Raw genomic sequence first — 21,188 nt, forward strand, 5'->3', positions numbered from 1 at the left:
TTTGGTTTCTAAAACATTTCGTACAGGCTACGAGCGGGATAAAGAATTATTTCGGCGGATATCCGGGACGTGTGAGAAGTGAATTTATACTCAAATACACTTCCGAAGGCCTAGTCCCGTTTACTAAAGACGATTCTTACATAATATTAAGTCACTGTCGATTTGACGGAACTTTGCTTCGTGAGATAATGGATAAAAACACCAAGTGAGTTGTGAATTTATATATTGTAGACACTTAATCATTGGTTTTTCTTTTCTTTCTGGTCCATTTAACCTGGTGCCATCTTTGTAAAATTGCATTTGCATAAAAGTAATTCAATTCCATAGTCTTCATCGTCTTTAATCAGCCATGGATGATCAGAAACCTTTGTTACTCTTTTCTGTTTTTTTTAGGTACATATCCATTGTCCGTGAGCCTTGGTACCAGTTCCAGTCATCTTTCCACTTTTACTACACCTGCCCTAGAAGCAAAAAAACCTTCCTGTCAACCGGTTGCTACGTCTACCCATACATTGAAATAGCAAAGGGCAAAGAGCTTTCACTCTTTGAATACTTCAACCTGGCCTATGAGAATTTAAACAGCTCCATACCCTGGTTTTTCAGGTTAGTTTTTTGATTTCATAGACATCTAACTATTTAACTTTCATTAAAACAATGGCGTTCAGCAGTGTCAGATGATAAAGACAACAAAATGAGAAAACATAAAAAAACTGAAACATTTATCTGTCTGAACATGTTTTATTGCGTTACTTTTAAATTATCTAAACAGCAAACTGTTGTACTCGTTTCATTACAATGATCTGGACAGAGAGTAGATCTACACTTGTTACATAGGCTATTTTATTCCATCAAATTTCATCGTTTTACTGCAGGAGCAAGAACTACCAAGCGTTTGATCTTGGTCTTGATCCGATGTTGGATGACGATGAGGAAATAGAGATCCAGGTGCAGAGACTCAGTTCCCAAATTGATCTCATGATGATAACAGAATACATGGATGAATCTCTTATTCTGCTCAAGGTATCTTGTATTAATATAGCCTATATGGGCTACTTGAATTATTTTTGATCTCGGATCAAAGAAACTTCACTTTTCGTTATCCCTGATATGTTTTATTCATATCTCCGGAATCACAAAATCTCCAGAATCTTCTTACTTTTTCCATATCTTATTTTAGCTAGCCTGGACTTTATTTTTATAATAACTTAGGCCTATTTCGCTTTAGTTAAACGCAACCAACCAGATCTGTCGTATACCTGATACATATAGCATTTCAAGTGCGGTAAATCAAAATAGGTTTGATTTTGTTACTTCATTTCTTTCTCAGGATCTGCTGTGTATGGATTGGGATGATGTGACAAGTTACAAAGGAGAAAACAAAACGCCATACACTTCAATCACACTGGAGGAATACCCGGAAGTGATGAAAAAGTTCAATAAGATGTTTAAGCTGGTATGCAAATTGCCATAATTGTTTAACTAAAAGTTTAATGATTATAAAATTAACAGCAATCAACAAATTACTTTTGTCTGTTTCACGTGGAAATTTCAGGATGTGGCTCTTTATCGTCGCTTTAACGCCACCTTCTGGCAGAAAGTAGAGGATTATGGTCGGGAAAGGATGTACAATGACGTCATGACACTGCGCAGATTGAGAGAAAAGCGAAAAGAAGATAATGACGTGAAAGATGAAGAATTATCCCGCTCGCGAAGAAATAGCGTGGCCGACTCACATTACAAACTTTACGCGACCGTTCCAAAAGCTCCAACTAGGAATTATGAGTTGAACATTTTAAAACGGAAAATAGCAGAACAAAGCCGAGGGTTGAACCCAAGTCAGATAATTGACCTTGCCGATTACATGGCTGATAACTACGGCCTGTGTCCTCTGTGAGCATTACCACGGAGAAACGTTTTTATTGGCCTACGCACTGTGAACCGTTTCCGAAGCGGGGTTGGATGTTTCGAATGCAGCAGTCAGCATATAGCCCATCAGCGGTGTAAGTTATGGAAGCAAAACTGACTTGTTTGGAATACAACAGTATCGGCCGGTTCGAAGGTCTTGTCCTATTAAAACTGTCGATTTCCAAGACCAAGCAACCCTTGGAAAACTAATAAGAGCATTAAAACTTGTAATTTCATGCGTGGTATAAAAACACATCGTAGAGTATGGATGAAAGCCATTGCAGCCAAAATACGCAAGATCAGGCCAGAGTTTGTACCTTATCAGAATGGACTTCAGACAAATCATCACCACGAGCAACTCACTACCTCACCTGTTCCACAAATATTAATGTTGAATCTGTTTAACTGCGTCATTACCTTTACCTGTTAGAAATTCATTCTTTCAAATATATACCTCGGGAGCCTTCAAATGGCGGATCTCGATCCGAATCTTTTCAACTTTTTGTGTGTGCTGCAGCACATTTCACTTTTGACTTTTACAAAGTTATTAATATGTTGTTGGACCTACAATGTAGGGTACATTTACATAAATAAAGCACCATAAAAATTAAATCATGTCCAATATGTTTACTATTCGTATTTAGTGGATCATTATGTTGTCAGGTTTGGCTGTGGTGGATCATGGCAGAAATCATTTGAACACCCCTGATATTTATCAATACATAGTATACCGAGAAATTCCTGTTTTGAACAAGTTCAAACAATGGTAAGGCGTGGAGTTGGTTTGCGCATTGTCTAATGTCGGCCGCAATCCGGTGATCCATTATTTTACCAAGATAGTATGGAGCGTTTATAAGTGAAGAAGCTTACACTAATTCTCCCTTCAAATACAGATGCTTGGTCAGTAAATGTGGGTAATTTATGCGGAATAAAACTGCTCTTATGGAAAATCAGATACAGCCAATTCTGTAAAAAGCAGGAGCCAAAATATAAGTGAAGTTTTTTTTGAAGAGAAAAACAAACGCTACGTTATAAATTGACAAAAAGTCACCAGGAAGAAAGTACTAGGTTACACAAGATTCTGATACAGATATAACAACGAAAAGAAGATATCCAATTCGGCAAAACTGTTAAAAGAATTAGCTTAAGATTCGCTCAAATTAATTAAGAACTTACATTGATTTGGAAAAACATTGCAAGTTAAAAGCTAGGTGGAGCACCAACCTTGTTAAATGTCTGAAATTTGCGTAAGAACGACTCAAAAACGCATTTTTTCTTTTCTGTTTGAAGGAAATACGACAATCGGTTGATGGAACATTCGCGCCCACCATCATACATGTAGTTATAATGTCACAAAATACTGCTCTAAACGAATAACAAAACAAATGTCGTCAGGCGATGACGTAAGAATGAGTGAACAATTAAGCAGCTGGCCAGAGGTCACGTGATTTGACTTACAAGGAACTTTCCCAATCGCTTGGGTGAATTTAAACGAAGACTCATCAATGGTGCACAAACCTTTGTTAATAAAGCGCTTCCAAATCCACAAGAGAACCGGACAGCATGTTCTATTCACGTACTGAGTTTACAGCGACCGAGCCACGGGAGCTTTGACGCATTTTTCCGGGTTATTGCACATTTTTGAAAGGGGACAGCATATTGGGTAAGAAGTTTAACAAGGCATCTATTTTTAACATTACGAGGATCGCCCAAGAAATGTGGTGGCAAATATGAGCTTGCTGTTCTTCTGCGTAAAGTATCGGTATTGTACGCACTTGAGCACGGAGTAAGAATGTACTCAAACACACAATTACGTTTCGGTGCCCTGGTTTTATGAGAAAAGTTTCAGTCTAAAACTTGGGCCGCTTCGCGTGTTTTAATAACGCAATAGCCACAGCACCTGGCTGAGCCTGGTAAAATTCTCTGTAAAAGTTTTCTAGTGCGATTAATAAAATAAGGAAATGGTAGAATAAGCCTCGAATAAGAAACTACATTGAAGACGCTGACGAGGACCCTTGCGATTGGAGCTTTGTTGTCATGGTAACGAGCTCCTTCTCGGCCTTGGCAATGTCATAGGCGTTCTTTATAATCTCCTCGGTGACCTGAAATCAAACAAAAATCGATTTTTTTGCGTAACAAGTGAAATCTAAACAGTAATTTTTTGCTGCAAGCGACAAACAACGAGAAAAAACGTATCAAAACAAGTTTTAAGTGATACCGATGTACTACAACAACTTTACATTTAAGCAAAATTACAATTAAAAATAGCCTGCCCTCTTCAAAGAGTGAACCGAACCTGTTTCGAATTGACAGCGATTCCTTGATCTGCGACTTCTATGCATCGACTCTTTAGTTTCCCCGCTCCTCCGATCAATTTCTTGAGAACAGCCGACATTTCCTTATCGTCTGGATTCTGGAAATTGAGCAATACAAAACAGTGATTATGATAAGGAGACAGTTATCGCGTGTGAGAAACCTATGTTACGTTATGCTTAGTGATTATGGCACTTTATAACAATGTGGTTATGTCAACAACATGCAGTTTCTGCTTCGGTGAAGTTTCTGTAAGAATTTCTAAACAACTTTTGTCACCGTATCCCAACTTACCTCTGGAAATAAATCCACAATCTCTTGCACAGCAATACGAATGTTCTCGGAGCAATTAAGATAACTTTCCATCCTGCTTTTTTGAGCCGCTTGCAGAAGATTTTGAATATTACGAGTAACCTAAAGCATTTAAAAATAACCATAAGCGTTTCAACAATGTAATCAACTCACTACTTGCCATTTACAGACATACATGCGCTTGATATGTGATGTGCAATTATACAAAAGAACAAATAATGGCGATGATTAAACCAAGAACAATACAAACGTAACAAGTTACAATTAAAGACAAAGATGATTTTTCCTCTTCGTTCCATGTCTTTTATCTAATTATTATAACATCTATTCCTAATTATTTTGACCAGGTCTTACAGTTTCTGTTTTCCTTATGACTTCCTCTGCTCGGGGAAGTTGTTTCGAGGTGGGAAGCGGGTCTTGTTCCCTCATCTCGTCTTCATCCTTGTTATCGGATGCAATAACACCTCCAGACAAGGATTCGGGAGATTTAGGTTTATCTTGAGGAATGTTGTTGTTTTCGTTCGTATTAGACGTTTCGCTGCCATTTTTCGATGACCTTTGCAACAAAAATGAGCTTTTAAAACGCAAACTACACCGACAAACATAAAACTAACAGAACTAAATATGAAAGGGTCTTGAAATTGCAATAAGAATTAAGGAATAAAAATATATAGATAGTATAACAAAAATTATTGAGAAAAACAACATACCATAACAGTAAATAACAACATCTAGACATGAACAGTTAAATAGCAAGAAGCTGTTGATCAAGGGCTACAAAGTATTAAGATATTAACTTAGTACAAGCCTTGTTAATAAATCATTTACTAGCCTACAACTTACTGCTTATCAGCGAGGGTGTCTAGAGAGCCAGCACTGCCCTTTCTAGCACGAACATCACCGTTTCCACCAACTGATGCAATGTTATTGTCGTATTCGCTTCCAGTACTGTTGTGAGGGCTCTGTTCTCTTAGGTGAGGCGTCTTTTTCAGTGCCCTGCCACCATCCTGGGTAGTATTTACATTCATCATGTGACGACTGGTTTTGTTTACTTAGAGCTTATCAATCAACAGGTTATTTCTCATCAGGCGTGCCACATCACCCGGGTCATCAATTTTGGTGGAATTGAACTCTGTATTGGCTTTTCTATTTCATCTAACTTTACCGACCATACCTTCTCACAACGTCTAATGTGAGATTAATTTTAACTTTGCAAAAGCGTTTCAACACTGAATAACGTTAAACGCATATTCACTTAAGTTATATCAACCATAATTCAATTTTTAAAAATTGGTAATATGGTTAAATTGAAAATCTGAACTGCTGTCACTGATACAACGACAGCAGTTCAGATTTAATTGGGTACAGTCAGCTAAGCAGTTTTAGTTTCAAAAAGTTTTCAGTTGTTTAAGTTCAAGTGTGGGCCGCAAAACTTAGTTGAATCAAATATCTTCCAGTTGTTTGTGACATAACAATCACTCTTTTGCACTAGATGAGCAACAGCCTGCACTATTGACCGGAAGCATCTTTCATAGCGGCTAATCTATTTAATAAGCTTGGAAGTTTATTTTTTAACTTACACCACTTTGACCAGGACCATCAACTTGAGTGGCACCCTCGCAGTTAGATAATACCCCGTGCTGAGTTTCGTGGATTGTGCGCCTGCGTTGTTCACGGCTGTCCATCGAGGAAAGTGAGGATTGGCTTCCGGCTACTACAAAGCGTTTCACTTTAGTATGTCAACAGAACTCGATGGATGCATGCAAGTAGAAAACGTCAACTTACAAGATTCAGTCGCATTGTAAACAGAAGTTGGCCGGCTTAGATTGTTCCCAGTTACACTGCTTCCTGTTCTTGAACCAACTGGACCAAGGTTTGGTGCTGGCGGTTTCGACACAGCTTTTCGTTCCATTGGCTTGAAAGCGGACGAGTACTGGTTGACCTGCTGCTTTTGCTTGAGAAGTTCGTGATTGTGTTTTGCCAACGAAGTCACCTGCAAGTATTTAAGCAACGCTAGATGTTACATTTCAGGATGTAATACGATACAACCAAAGCAAGTAAAACAATGATCAATTAAGTAAAACAACAGACAGAACAGTAACAACAGAAGTACTTCTGTGTGTCCAGTGTTAACTGTATCACAAAGAGAGTTAAAATTAGTATGTGTGCAGTTTTTCGTCTACATTTGAAGGTTTGTTTGGTCCATACCTTGTTTGACAGATCCCGATTGAGTTCAAGGAGCTTCGTGCATTTTTCCTCTGATTCTTGAAGTTTTTGTTTTAGGACGAGATATTCATTGAGAGGAATACTAACTGGTTGTGAAGGACGAACTACGATATAAACAAAATATAATAATAACAGAAGAAACAGCAGAAAAATTCTGCAAAATTTCTATAATGGCGCACACCACATTAGATGCTGATACAATGACTCGCACAAACAAATCGTAACACAATGACACAATGTTTCTTGCGCTTTTGTATCAAATTTTCACACAACAATTTATGTCGCACATAATTTTAAACATTTCATATTTTATTAATAGTCAGTTAAAATCAAATTTTATCAGATATTACAGAACATTGTCCTGCTTACCTGCTGAGTCTTCAATAGATTGATAATCAAGGCCATCCGGAGGCAGGTCGTAAATTGGATCTTCATTGCAATAGTCTTTCTTAGGTGGAGACTGACAAAGGTTTAATGACCCATCTAGTTTCAAGAACAGACCTTAGTATGGGTCACTTGAAAAATTGTTGAAGAAATTTCTTTTCCTTACACAGTTACGATTCAGACACAGTGGAAGTGCAAAACTTGCGTTTGTTCAAGACCACAGCAAAAAATTAAAAAACCGGTTTGTTTTAACCGTATTTAGCTTTATTTTAACCTTTTTAGAACACTAACTACAAGCAATATACAGTTTTAAAGTGAGCTAGCTTGATAAGTTATTACCAACCACACAATGTTAACATAAAAACGACTTAAACTATATAAGTGCAGTTTGAAAAATAATGAAATGCTAAGATGTTGGCAAAAACCATTGTTACTGAACAACACTGACTGAAGTTGTAACATCAGAACACCAGGTAACTAGTTAACTACTAGTTAATTACTGGGTAACTATAATAACTGTAGAAACCAAGAGAAAATGTTGATGTGTACCTCTAACATAACTGTTATCAAAATGCAAGAAACATTAAAACTAAAACCCATGGAATCAATGTATAGCTCACCATAGGCAGACTGACGGCGAACAATGTCATGCAATATGTCACTGATGAGTACAGCAAATTCCCGTGGAGTGAACCTAGCAAGCTTCTGACGACCCTGGTTTCTAACAAGGTTTATATCAAAGTTTGTTAGACAATGTAAGTTACTGCAAAAATTTCATGTTGGAATACAAAACATGTTAAACGCAAAGACGTGTATGTTGTATGCATATTCACGTCGCAAGATTACACAAATCAGACAATACACAAGAATACAAATTAACACATCAATGTCTTATTATTTTGACCACGATTTCCAATTGCGGCATAGATGTAATTCCTCAGTAGCAATTGATTTAATTCATTTCTTTCTAGATTCAGTGTAAATCTTATGTTTGCTTTAAATCTTCTAAAGATTTACATCCCTAGCACCTTTGTGTTTGTTTTAAATCGTCAAATTGTACCTTGTGGTTGTGTAATCGGGGTTCACTGTTAGAAAGGGAACAGCAATGTGGTCGTTAGGGACAATCTTTGCCCCAACCTGCCTCACTTCCTGCCAGATTTGTTCAGTTTCACGGCGGTCCACTTCGTCATAGACGTCCATCGCCAGTTCTTCAAAGATCTGATTACTCAGCTAAAATTTATATGATATCTCTTTAATGTCAATCATGCATTGCTAAGTTGAGTTTCGACAAAATAACAATAAATTCACAATTAGGACAACACGTGCAAGAAACATTTCTAACTCCAATAAAAATAGCATGTTTCAGAAAAACTTTTGTCCTTCCTCAAGGTTAAAAGTCATTCACATTATCCCAAATACAAGCAACATAATTAAACAAACCGCTTGCAGTCTTTTCCGTCCATCCTGTCCAACACCATTATTTCTTGCTTTCGACATTGCATAATGATTTTTGCTTTTATGATCTATTAATACACATTAGTTAGGGAGGAATAGTGTTTAACATGTCAAAATCATTGCATTGCGATCACTTCATACTTTATTTGAATACAGACACAAATTTTGCTAAATTTACTAAGCTGCACAAAAAATAATATGTTGCAATATATTAAGTGTGTTGATGTTGTTAAGTGCAATCTTGTCTCATTACCACAAATAAGCAAACAAAATTATGCCGATATCACACAAACTAACCTGGCTTCAAACCCCACACAAAATTAGACAGCCTGTCCGAGAGTTCATATTGCAACTCTATCAGTCTGTCGGCAATCTCATTATGACCTTCTGCACGTGCTAGGTCTTCAGGTGTCAGCCGATTGGTGTCTCGGGCGGCAGGGTCTGCACCGTAGGTTACAAGCAATTCAATCTGGTATGCTTGGCCGGCTTTGGCAGCGACGTGCAATGGTGTATTTCCTCTTTCCTGGTAATAATCGGTTGCCGTTAATGCAAATAAACTGTAAATTGATGCAAAACCTGCTTTTGTTTAATGCAGTTAATATAGTAATATACTGCCTAAACAGAAAAACCAAACAGAAAAGTTGCGTTATTTTCATAGGTCAATTTCTTTTGGTTGATATTTGGGTCAGGAAAATATGTGGAGCGTTTTTAGTATACTGTAAATCAATACTGGTTAATATTGACAAAGCGAAACCTTGAAGAGTCAGATGCAACAAAAGGAACATTTACTTACAGAGTGAAAGAAATTAGCATGAGCACCAAGTGATAGAAGTCGAAGGCTGGTGTCCAGGTTGGCAGTTCTCACGCTGGAATGTAATTGCTTCCCGAGATCCTCATCGTGCTGTCGAGGAGGACGGTGTACATAGGCAAGCTGCTCATATTTGGCGCGAATGAAGTCATTTTTAGTGCTGCTGCAATAGGAATTTAACACCACAAGTTAGATAAGTGATGTTGTTACGACCAATTAGTTAAAACCGCAAGTCAGCAACTATCTAAAATTGACAAAGCCAAAAAAGAATAAATTAAATAAGTAAGTAGCTAGTTTGCAAATACACTTACTGGATGGAGTCCGATGGGTTTGGTTTTCTTTTTCCGCTACGAATTTGCTGGGGATCGAGCAGAGAATGTTCCCAAATGGAGTTGGCACCGACCAAGACCAACTGTTTAACCATGTTCAATTGATTTTCATGCCATATGCTCTTTTGCAGATGTTTTACCTGCAAATGTGTAATAAAAGTGTTACCAGTAGCTAACGAAATTGTTGGTAATTCAGCAAAAAGTTATTTGTCGTTTTCAGGATTGTTAATCCCTTTTAAAATTTCGGTCATTTTTGTTGCCAAAAACATGGTTTGTGGAACATAATTACGCAGAGCACAACAACAACGCACCACATGTCCCTCAGTCATTGTTTCATTAACTATTCATTAAAATGTATTAATATCAGTAATTAATAATATCATATCCATCGTATGTATGCATAATATGTATATATACACATTTAACTTCAATGCTGACTGGATACCACTTTATATACATATTTTTAACAATTTTATACATATTTATAGTAGAGAATAATTTATATACTTGAGACACATGACGGCCAAGGTTTCTGTGGACCCCTGCACAGTCATTGCACATGTAGACCCCTCTGTTGACGGATGCCCAGCATGGCTCTGAATATGACGACAATTAATTAATAATTTGTTAGTTCCCATAAAAATCATAGCAAGGATTGACAACAGCATATTACACTGAATTAGAGTGACCGGATACAAACTTAACTTTGAAAGAAAGTGTAGGCCATATATGTCATACTGTATTTATTCACAGATGCTATAGACGTAGTAGCAAATTATAATGTATGTATACCTGGTGCACTACAATCTGCACAAATCTCTAAGGTGGTGCGTATTTTTGGCTTCGTCATCGTCTATGACCTCGTTGCCTAATTTACGAGTACTGATTATGTTATTGTAAGTCAGGAAACGACAACTAGCAAACTAGTCAATTTACAAAGCAAATTACTTTTCCATTTTCAACATTTGTTGAAATTTTTGTATCAGATAACAAACTTGTATATAATATATATTTATATATATATTTTCAACAAATCTGCAAGAAAATGTATTATTTACAAATCATCAAAAAATACTGTGCATTTAAGATTTTCAGTGTACCAACCATTGATTAAGAGTACACAGCAATATATAGTATATAATTAGAAAAGTTTGAATAACCTTCTCGTATATCGTATCAACTTTTATATAATAATGAAAGAAGCAACACGACAAATCTGTGAATCATTTCCATTTTCCGCAATAAAACTAGCTATGTTTAGTCATATCTGCTAAATCACCTCTGATACAGAAATGTTTGCATCACAGTGATTTGACATTGACAGCTCCGCTATTGCTTCAATATCAACATTTACAAGTTGGTATCCTTTGTTTAGTGTAAGTTATAGACAGGGTTGCCATACCGTCCTTATTTATAAGATTTGTCCTTATTTTAAAGGTCCGTGTCTTAGAAAATATGTTTGTCCTTATTTCTAAGAAATGTCCTTATTTTCACTTACGTCCTTATTTTTAGGGCGGAGGTGGGCACTTTTGTCCTTATTTTGGGCATTTTGTCACCTTTACGATACCATTTTGTACCAAAGAGATACCAAAATTATGAACATGCAGATAGTGTCTCGTTTTTTTTTTGTTTTTTTTTAGGAACATTGGTTGCTTTCTCTTGTTGTACACTGTTTAAGGTGGTATTCCTCGTTGATTTTCTAGTCGTCCTTATTTTTGAGTTGAGACTGATGGCAACCCTGGTTATAGAGCTATCTTATTCGATAACATTCATTTACATATTGGTAGCAAGTGATATATATTTTTTATCACTATTGCACTGTCACCAGGATTACTATTAGCACTTTCTGCTATTACAGAAGAACAAATATTTCAGGTGGTAGGAGTAGTGCACAAAGATACAACAACACAAAAACTGCAAACATGAACACACACTAATGTATCCAACTATATTGGACTAAGGTTAATAAAAAAGAAACATGCACAGATTGTAGTGTGTTTTTCTTGTACAGTATAAAACAATAGGCCACAGCCTACTAAGCAAGTATATTCTGCAGACAATTTACAAACCTAGTTGTCTAAAATATATAATTAATTAAGCTATTGCCATGACTGGACTACACTGCATATGTTTCCGTAAAGTTATGTAAAATTTAGTCATAAATACTCTGGGGGATTTAGTGTCCAAGACAAAACAGTAGCTTTACATTCAATGATTTGCCTATCAACCACGTCTGCATTTTTGGACTTTTCTTAACAAAATCTTGTGTGTGCAACCAGTCTATCTGGTGCATTGTTTAACACCTGGCAATTAGAAATAGGCAGAACTTTGTCAAAAAAGTACAGCTGGTAAATAAATTTCTGAAAAAGCTGCAAGAAAGGTGTAGAAATTTCAAACATTTTTTTTTTCAAAAACTACACATAGTCCCGTAACAACAATTAGGGCTCGAATTCCTTTTTAAAAAAATAATGAATAAATTTAACTTGAAAAATGTAGCATTTTAATGTAACAATTTTATAAAATATAATTTGTACGTCAATGCCAAACAGAGGATAAAACTTTAAAAAATTAGTGGTGTTTTTTTCATTTGACACGCACTACATAAATACACAAGAAATGCGCACAAATGTACTCGCTTCAGTTGCTTGTTCTAACTTCTTTATGACAGCATGATATTGGATAACAAACAGATAATATTTTATATACGTTGAATATGCAGATATGCATAGGTTTATCTATAACGAAGTCTCACAGTTCTAGCATAGCCTTGGAACATTGTGATATTTTTGTCTTCGCATTGTGTTAAATGCTTTTAATGATAATACTAATAAAAATGAAAAGATGACCTATAAATATGTTCAGCAATCTTTTTCAACAAGATCTTGGGTACGCAAAATGTCTAAGGGCTGTTTTCAGGTGTCCGTTTTGATGCTTTATCAAGCCCTTGTACAGTATCAACTTACAAAAAGAAAAATACCAAAACAGAATACATCTGAATATGATAATTTGACAGCAAATATAGTCTACAGCTACTGTACACCATTGCATATTAATCACTAAGTTTGTCGGTTTACAGGGTACTGTCTCCAAAAGCAGTATGAAGCATATTGTTGTAGGCACTGCGTCTGCATGGCCTTGTCAATTTTTTTGCTTTATATTGACCGACAGTGTATTAAAAAAAGATTTTAAAAATCAATAAATTCAGGTTTGGAGCAAGATTTATTATAATTTATCATTAACAAATAATTTGGACAGGCATTTTTTAATCTGGCAGCATATTAGTATTCAGTTTAACCACAATTTTCCCTCCCTAAGTGAAGGATCCTGCCAGCCTGTTGCAGTATTAATTGTACCATGTTGCATTGCAGTTGCAGATGGTACAATTAATCACTTAAATAAATGTACGTTTTCAAAAAACTTTCAATCTAATTTTGCAGTTACAACCCTTCAACAAGCTATCTAACGGTCATTTCATTATAATAGGAACAAAAATTTCAACTTTTGGAACCACCCTATTTTTTATTTGTTTAAATGATGCTATTCTATTTTCTATGATAGGTAAAAATTTGCCTGTGAAAAAATGTCAAATGTATGCAATTTGTTTAATTTCAAAAACGAAAACTGATGCATTTTTTTATTGAATGTAGCTTGTATAGTGTTTAAGAGGTGAAACTGAGAGTGCCAAGTAGCCAAGTTGTTATAAGTTGTTACTGAAAGCAAGTGGCATCATATAGGTAAGACGTAAATTTTAAATCAAATTTTCAAATGTGTTGCGCACTATAATGAGTGATGCAAATGTAAGGAAGATGCAGTATTTGTTACAACATATATGAAGATGAACTACAAAATACTGAAAAGTGCAACTAAAAAAAGAAGTTTGTAAAGACAAAATCAAATAACAAGATTTTTTGCTACAATAGATGAGACTTAGATTTAGAAAAACTGACTATGGTACTTTGCCATGACTATTATGTGAATAGAGAGTGTAACAATATACTGTCTGTTTCCTCTTTTTCTGTAAAAATTAATTTTTTCCAAAAAAGTTACGCATCATTCTTTTCATGTCGTTTAAAGTTAGGGTGTGAAAAATATTTATCTCAAAAACTAAAGGCTGTAGCTCGTTTTCATGTGAATAAGTAGAAAGCCCACTCCTGAAAACATAGGGGTAGATCAAAATATGTTCCAAATACAATGAGTGGATCTCGAAATATTACAGTTTGTTTGTTGCTCCTTTATTTGAAACTGCCTAGTGGTGAAAAACGATTTTGTCCAAAACTCAAAAACCACAAATCTGACTTTCGTCAAATTTTCACTATTCATCTCAGAAAATTGAATAGAATCATTTAAGCAAATAAAAAATAAGGTGGTTCCAACCAAGGTAACACATTATAATGAAATGACCCCTACGGCCTAAGTGAACCAGTATATTTTAGAGGCACCTAGGCCTATCCAGAAACACAAAATTTAGGCATGCACTGAAATTATTTCTTATTGTATATATTTATTATGAACAGGCATTGAACAACTAACTTTGTCTAGCTCGTTTATTATTTATTAATCGGCATAAAACCAATAGAGTTTGGCACGTGCATTGAAAAGTCTTGTGTGCCACACTTTCCAAGAATCACTATAAAAGTTCACAGCGTAACACACATGCTAATGATCATATCATATATCTGCATAGCAACATGCAAAAATTAACAAACACATTACTAAATAGATTTAACCATCTTGTTTGTCGACATTTCGGCAGTCAGACAGTGGTGCACTTTAGGTGCATAATTTTGCTTTAATTTTAATTATTTATTAGTTAGGCAGAACTTCTGCGCACTGATGGAAAGTAGGGCATTTTTCGATGATAAATCGTGCGTGCAAACGAAAATTTGGGGTGATGACGTTTAGAAAAGTCTCAATTTTCTGTATAGGCTAGGCCTATCAACTATAAATTGGTATTGAAATAACTACATTTTATTCTTTGTTTCTTATAAATCAGCGTGAGAATAAAAAATTCGGTCTGAACGTTGATGAATCTCTTGCGTGCGGTTACCACCTTTCAACTATGGTGTCTTGCCTAACTATGCAGACCGTGACACCGGCCTTACAGTACCGGCATCAGCCTTGCCCAACTCTGCAACCAAGCACCAAGCTATTTGTTAACTAGGCTTACTGAACAACCGGTAAGGCTGTACGAGACGTACTTAATAAGGTAATAAACATATAGTGCAAGCTACTATCTTTCCCAAGTCCTCTAATGGGCGATTTAAACAGGCCAAAGCTAGCTTAGGCCTAGCCCTAGAACAATGCAAAAAGCTCCACACTAAGCCAAGTACTATTCACTTTTGTGGCTCCTGCTGAAGGTGGCGTCAAAAAACATCAGTCCAATAATTTTTTGCTCGTTTGGTTGTGCGCATGCGCGAAAAATGCACTGTCTGTAAATTTTATGAGAATTGAGCTCCAGGTCTAACGAAATACACGTGAATTTCTTAACATTTCTTTACTGTTTTTGTTACTTTTTGGCATCGGCATCTCTATTTTTTTTAACAAAAATTGCAAATTAGAGACTCATTTATGCATTCCGACAAACGTCGGACAAGTCCTGAGTGGTGAACCTATAGCTCAACAAAAGACACTACGCTATATATATTTATTGAGCTGTGTATGGTCTAGGACTTCGGTTAACTTGAATTTGTTTTATTGGCAAAAAACATGTGCTGAAGCACATGCATAACTGGACGACGTCTCTAAAGAGCATCTGTGTGTCTCCTTGTTTAAACAACGATTAATTCGTAAAACGAATATTGAACAAAAGAGAAAAACACAATGAATTTTCGGCAAATGAACCTGGTGTCCAACCGTTATTTAACGGACAATCGAAACAAGCCTTTCATACGTTAGGCTATAGCTTACTGGAGGAGTAGGCCTACAGTATGCTATACCATATAGTCTTACAACAAACAAACAAGCGAGCCATGTGACTATTTTGTAATTTTGAGGACGAGGTTAAAAGTTGCTGAACGAGGATAGCGAGTTGAATAAAAATAGTTAAATTTAAATTGGCCTATTTTAGGCTTGAAATTAACTTAAAATTGTAGGTCTGCAGTAGCCTACTGTAGATACTGGACTATCAGTAGACGATGATATATGCGACTCTTTCTTTAAGTTAGAATTTTTATGGAGAAATTATATATATGACATCTAATCAAAGTATTGGGAAAGTTTGCAAAAAATAAGTCTACAATGTAGCATTGTAAAAGATAGGCGAAATTTGAGCAAAGCGGCAGATTGTCATCAAAAAAGTATCACGTATCATCACATATCAAAACTTTTCTGCAGATAAAACAAAAGCGCTTTGTCAATGTAGGCAATGAAACAGCCACAGTAAATTACTTGATAAAGTTAAAGTTGACTTTTAACAACAATTTTCCTTAAAACATTTTATTTTTATCCGCAAACTACATTCATTGTGAATTTTTATACACTGCATAGTAAATAAGATATCTATGATCTTGTGTAACATGTGCGACAACCTAGATGTTAGCATTTTGAGTCCTTGTGCGATCATATTTTAATTTAACTGACATTAAAGCAATTGATGTTTTATATTTTTACTGCCTTATGTGAGACTAGCCCTAAGCATGGAGTGGTGTGGTACCTTATATATGCTGGCAGCAGTAGTTTTGCTGGGCTAATTCTTTTTCAGTACTTACTCGTCTGCCCGAATACTGGAGTAGGCCTATAACCGGCTGCCCGGTACCCGCCATCCGGTAATGTAAACAGATTTGACCAGGTACCCAGGCCTATATACCCTGTACTGATATAAATTTTCAGTGCCTAATGTATATACTTGTATGTGTTGCAGTATTTGAATATACCACTGTTCCAGTAGGTTATTTAATTGGCTAAAGTTTAACGTGTGGAAGTAAGAAGATCAAATAGAAGAATCATTCTGGCATTGGTTTATTGGCATTGATTTCTTTTCAAAAGGAAATATGGCAGCAGTAGGATTAAGAACTTTGCTTACTGGTGGTAGGTGCTTTTAAATTATATAATTAGTATTTAGGGTAAAATAAGGAAATCTTTAAACAAAGTGATCTTTTTTGTTTTTATGTTCTTTTATCTTTTTTTATATCTTTTCAAAGAAACAAAAAGTTTCACTGGTTTAACCTACCCCACTAAAATTAGTTTTAGAATGATTTTTTCTAAAACATCCTTTTCGCTTTTTTACTCTTCAAGGTAAACCATATTGAAAAGTGTGGCACCTGCTCGCATGAGATTCATCAATATGCACGCCAAATATTTTACTTCTCAGGCCGATATATAAAAATTTTATTTATAAAATAGTTGTTTAAACGTCATTTGATAATAAATAAACAAGGAATTGAGTCATCAAAAAGTGCCATATTTTTTGCAAAAATCCTTTTTCTACTTCCCATGCCCAAAGAAGCCTAATGTATTTTTTTGTGTGATTGGTCAGCCATGGTGTGTGTGATGAGTTTAGGTCCAATTCATGTTAAATAAAAACTTATAACCAAACAATATATAACTTTACAGGACGAAGAATAAATCCTTTAAAAGTTTCAACAATTCCTGCTTGTTCTGTAAGTACAGACTAAAGGATACTAAAACAACTATATATATATATTGTATTCTAAAACAAAAAATTTTGTGATACATTCACTACGGTTTTTGCAAAACATCTGTTTACTAGGTTTCATGCAACTTTATTTTTTCCACAAACACATCGCAAAGATGGTATGCTAAAGAAGCACATAGCAGAGAGCGAATGCATGTAAATATTGGAACAATCGGGCACGTTGATCATGGAAAAACAACACTCACAGCTGCTATAACTAAATGTGAAAATTATCTATATTTTAATTCTTATTCTACCATTACATATTATATATTCTCATCCTGGCACCTGTGAAGTACATCATGTTGTTGTCCACTATTTCATTTATCGTTGCTTTACAATGGTTGTCAGATTTGTCAGAGAAAGGTGGCGCCAAGTTCTACTCATATGACCAAATTGACAAAGCGCCTGAAGAAAAGGCAAGAGGCATTACAATTAATGCCACATCTGTGGGATATGAAACTGATCATCGCCATTTCAGCCATGTAGATTGCCCCGGACATGAAGATTACATTAAGGTTAGGCCACTTCATAGGTGATTATTCTAAAAATATCTACAGTAGACTTTTCGGTGATATTCATTGTATTAGGTAACTAACTGCAAAACCACAGTAGTGCAAACAACTGCAACTGCATTTCCAGTGTTTCAAAGTGTAATGCACTATACACGAGTTTATATTTTATTTCAAAGTTTATGTTCACAGAATATGATCATTGGAACGTCAAGTATGGATGCTGCAATTTTGGTTGTAGCTGCAACTGATGGTACAATGCCACAAACTCGCGAGCATTTACTTCTTGCTAAACAAATTGGCGTTCAAAACCTTGTTGTTTACATAAATAAAGCTGACGCTGCTGATGAAGAAATGATAGAGCTGGTAGGAAACCCAAACATCATTTTGTATCACCGTAGTTGATATTGATAGTGCTATATACTAATGCTGGTATGAGGTGTTCTTACTTTGAGGGAAAGTTTTTATCTCAATTTGCCTTTCTTAGGTTGAGATGGAAATACGAGAGGTTTTAGATAAATACGGTTTTAACGGCGATGAAACCCCAATTGTAATAGGATCAGCATTATGCGCATTAGAGGTGGGTATTAAGGCTTCTGCCATGCGATGGGTCTTTGTCATTAATCTAAAAATATGCTATTACTCTCTCAAGTGTGGTCTTTGTAGTTGATAATTATATATATAGTTCTTTAAATATATTTTTTTTGTTAATCTTTTGTTTTTTGATTGCCGCCGTTCGTAATTTAATCTTTTTACATTTTTTAGGACAAAGAACCCAAGATTGGGTCTGAGTCGATAGAAAAATTAGTTGAAGCTTTAGATAATGTTCCTTGCCCCGATCGTGACTTGAGCAGTCCACCGGTTTTCCCAATTGATACAGTTCACAGTATTGCAGGCAGAGGTGAGAACTGTGGACACATATCTGTTATTTCAATTATTTGTATTTTGTTCAGTACATACATTTATATGTATACTTAATGCTGACCTAAAATTTTAATTCAATCTGTAAACTAATAGGCACAGTAATTACCGGCTGCCTGAAGCAAGGTACCCTTAAAAAGGGCGACGCACTTGAAATCAGTGGCTTTGGCAAATCAATGAAGACCACAGTAACAAGTAGGATTGGCATTTTCAATATCAATGTTTGTGTTACAATTTGTTTTGTGCATAATAGTGACTGCGTAACTTCTTAATCAGGCATGGAAATGTTCCACAAAATTCTTGATCGTGTGGAAGCTGGCGACCAGGCCGGATTGCTGATTAAAAACCTGAAGCGAGAAGATCTCCGAAGAGGAATGGTTGCTGTGAAATCAGGAACTTTTAAGCCTACAAGGGGCATTGTGGCCACGGTACATATAAAATGAACTGTCATGACTAGAAACGAAATCAAACGTTACGAAATTACAAACAAAATGTTTCTAAAAGAAAGATTAGAGAATTCACTTTGTCACTGTCATATATGGTTAAGTGACCAAATTTATTTTGCTGGAATGCAGATCTTCATGCTGTCCAAGAAAGAGGTTACTGGCAGAGCAGTTCCTCTGGTGTCTGGAAAGGACGTGAGCATTCTGTTCAAAACTTGGAGTGTAAACACTCGCTGTCCTGCTGATGACGAATCAGAAGATGGTGCAGCGGTATGAAATATTGTATCCCTGGATGATATTTTTACTGTATTCTCATTTAACTTGAGACAAGACGGTGGTTGTGGTTAATTGATTGATAACTTTCAAGTGAGCTAATACATAAGTTGCACACTGAGAGCTTGTCTTCACTTATCTTAGAATCAATTTCCTACAAGTCCTTGAAACCTTTATTTATCTCCTTTTCTTAGAAAATGGTGATGCCTGGTGAACAAGGAAGCATGAAAATGGTGCTACGTGTTCCAATGATGATCATGAAAGGAGACAGGTTCACCATCAGAATGGGAAAAAGCACAGTCGGTACCGGTATGGTCACAGACGTATATGACGTCGCAGTCGCTGACGATCTTTTTGTGAAGAAGAAGGCAAAGAGAGCTTGAAATGCTGAACTTTATGACTTTTTCAACCAAACACAAATGCCGTCTTAAATGACGTTACGTTCCATTCGCTCGTGAATGTCTCTGTAAATTTGTAAGACTTTGTTTTTTGACTTGAATTATCTGCGTCCAAACTAAACTAAGAATTATTGTAGAACTGAGGCCTTTTCTGAAACCTTCGAGTTTTTAGGACGGCTCATCGGGATAGTAGGCGAAAAATCTGTCAATAATTATCCCGTTTTTCGACAAACTTAGGTCAGGCAATACAGTAGTATAAAATAAAACAGATTGTCTGAACGTTTTACAGCGGTTAGGTATTGTATGACGCAGATTGGGTCATTCCAATTTCCAACTTTGAAATTAAGATTGGGACCCGCGAGAATTAAAAAGTAGGTCGCTAGGACAAATTCCCAAGACAACTAAAGATATTTATCACCAACGTTGTTTGCATATACCAAGGCTAAAACTTCCAGTACTACCACATATAGACGTAACAGAACAACCACCTGACTATGTCTGACAAACTGCTTCATACAAAACCTGCTTTGCCTTCAATTGAAACATAAAACCTTGCAACCAACCAAAGGATCGTGAAACGATATACTGCACAACAACGCTGTAAAGCAAAGCGAGTAATTACAGCGGCAAACTGCTGTATGTTTAGGAAAATTAAAGTTTAGTAATAAACCTGCTAACCTGAGTATAGTTGAATTAAGCTGCTGCACAGTGAATAACAGCGCAGTAATGGACTCTAAGTAAACATCGTTGTATAATCCATTGTCAGTTTGTCATACTGTACTACACGTTATTTGCTTACTGAAGCGTATCCACAGACTACGGTGTCAGCAGTATTGGTTAACTTATAAAGTATCGCTTAACCAAGACTGCTAACACGCAGTCTTTATAACTTATTAGTTTAGTTTTTATTCATAACTTATGCACCATACTTTATAACTTACAAAGTGTCGCTTAAAGATGTAATAGGTCATCAAAGGTTAGCTGTAGTTGCAAATCTCAGAGAAGAAAGATTTAGATTGAAGTAACACATACTGAAGTTGCACAACTTTATTGCAACCATTATATCTAACCATGTATTAAAAGTCTGCTTCGCATCACGACTTTTCCTAGACGACCATGAGCGCCTGGCAACGCAGTTGCAAAACGAAATTGCATGGAAGCACATGACATGGTTAGCCAGTTGTCGCATGTAAACATATTTTTCTACACATCGAATACGTCAAGAATCTAATCCGCAGGTGACGCCAACTAGACTATATGTGATATCATGTCGAAG

The 21,188-nt window shown here is 36.0% G+C and overlaps 3 protein-coding genes across 4 annotated transcripts; 2 read left to right on the forward strand and 1 right to left on the reverse strand.

Annotated features, from left to right (window-relative positions):
• Position 1: 1 nt before the first annotated feature.
• On the forward strand, positions 2-2,643 carry LOC143462098 (galactosylceramide sulfotransferase-like). Its single transcript, XM_076960141.1, has 5 exons — positions 2-205; positions 394-603; positions 873-1,020; positions 1,328-1,453; positions 1,553-2,643. Exons 1-5 carry the CDS (start codon positions 189-191, stop codon positions 1,892-1,894), a joined length of 843 nt encoding a protein of 280 aa, XP_076816256.1. The 5' UTR covers positions 2-188; the 3' UTR covers positions 1,895-2,643.
• A 250-nt stretch (positions 2,644-2,893) lies between these two features.
• Positions 2,894-13,376, reverse strand: LOC143462097 (ARF GTPase-activating protein GIT2-like). 2 transcript variants are annotated; one of them, XM_076960140.1, is made up of 19 exons: positions 11,474-13,376; positions 11,012-11,112; positions 10,525-10,600; positions 10,240-10,328; positions 9,715-9,872; positions 9,389-9,566; positions 8,893-9,118; positions 8,581-8,663; positions 8,201-8,370; positions 7,761-7,861; positions 7,126-7,239; positions 6,739-6,860; positions 6,316-6,523; positions 6,111-6,244; positions 5,374-5,537; positions 4,885-5,086; positions 4,513-4,632; positions 4,202-4,318; positions 2,894-4,007 (listed from the first exon to the last, which is right to left on the reverse strand). In XM_076960140.1, exons 3-19 carry the CDS (start codon positions 10,580-10,582, stop codon positions 3,894-3,896), a joined length of 2,358 nt encoding a protein of 785 aa, XP_076816255.1. In that variant the 5' UTR covers positions 10,583-10,600; positions 11,012-11,112; positions 11,474-13,376; the 3' UTR covers positions 2,894-3,893. The 2 variants fall into 2 exon arrangements, with proteins under 2 accessions (XP_076816255.1, XP_076816254.1); XM_076960139.1 differs by lacking the exons at positions 11,012-11,112; positions 11,474-13,376 and having other exon boundaries at positions 10,525-10,974.
• Positions 13,377-16,594: 3,218 nt separating this feature from the next.
• Positions 16,595-20,056, forward strand: LOC143463187 (elongation factor Tu-like). The gene is made up of 11 exons (XM_076961593.1): positions 16,595-16,758; positions 17,284-17,330; positions 17,441-17,588; positions 17,717-17,883; positions 18,070-18,243; positions 18,365-18,457; positions 18,643-18,778; positions 18,895-18,993; positions 19,075-19,226; positions 19,374-19,511; positions 19,709-20,056. The coding sequence occupies exons 1-11, from the start codon at positions 16,722-16,724 to the stop codon at positions 19,895-19,897; spliced, it is 1,380 nt and encodes a 459-aa protein (XP_076817708.1). The 5' UTR covers positions 16,595-16,721; the 3' UTR covers positions 19,898-20,056.
• Positions 20,057-21,188: the final 1,132 nt, after the last annotated feature.

Source organism: Clavelina lepadiformis, chromosome 6, assembly GCF_947623445.1.
Source record: "Clavelina lepadiformis chromosome 6, kaClaLepa1.1, whole genome shotgun sequence".
Classification (NCBI taxonomy): Eukaryota; Metazoa; Chordata; class Ascidiacea; order Aplousobranchia; family Clavelinidae; genus Clavelina; species Clavelina lepadiformis.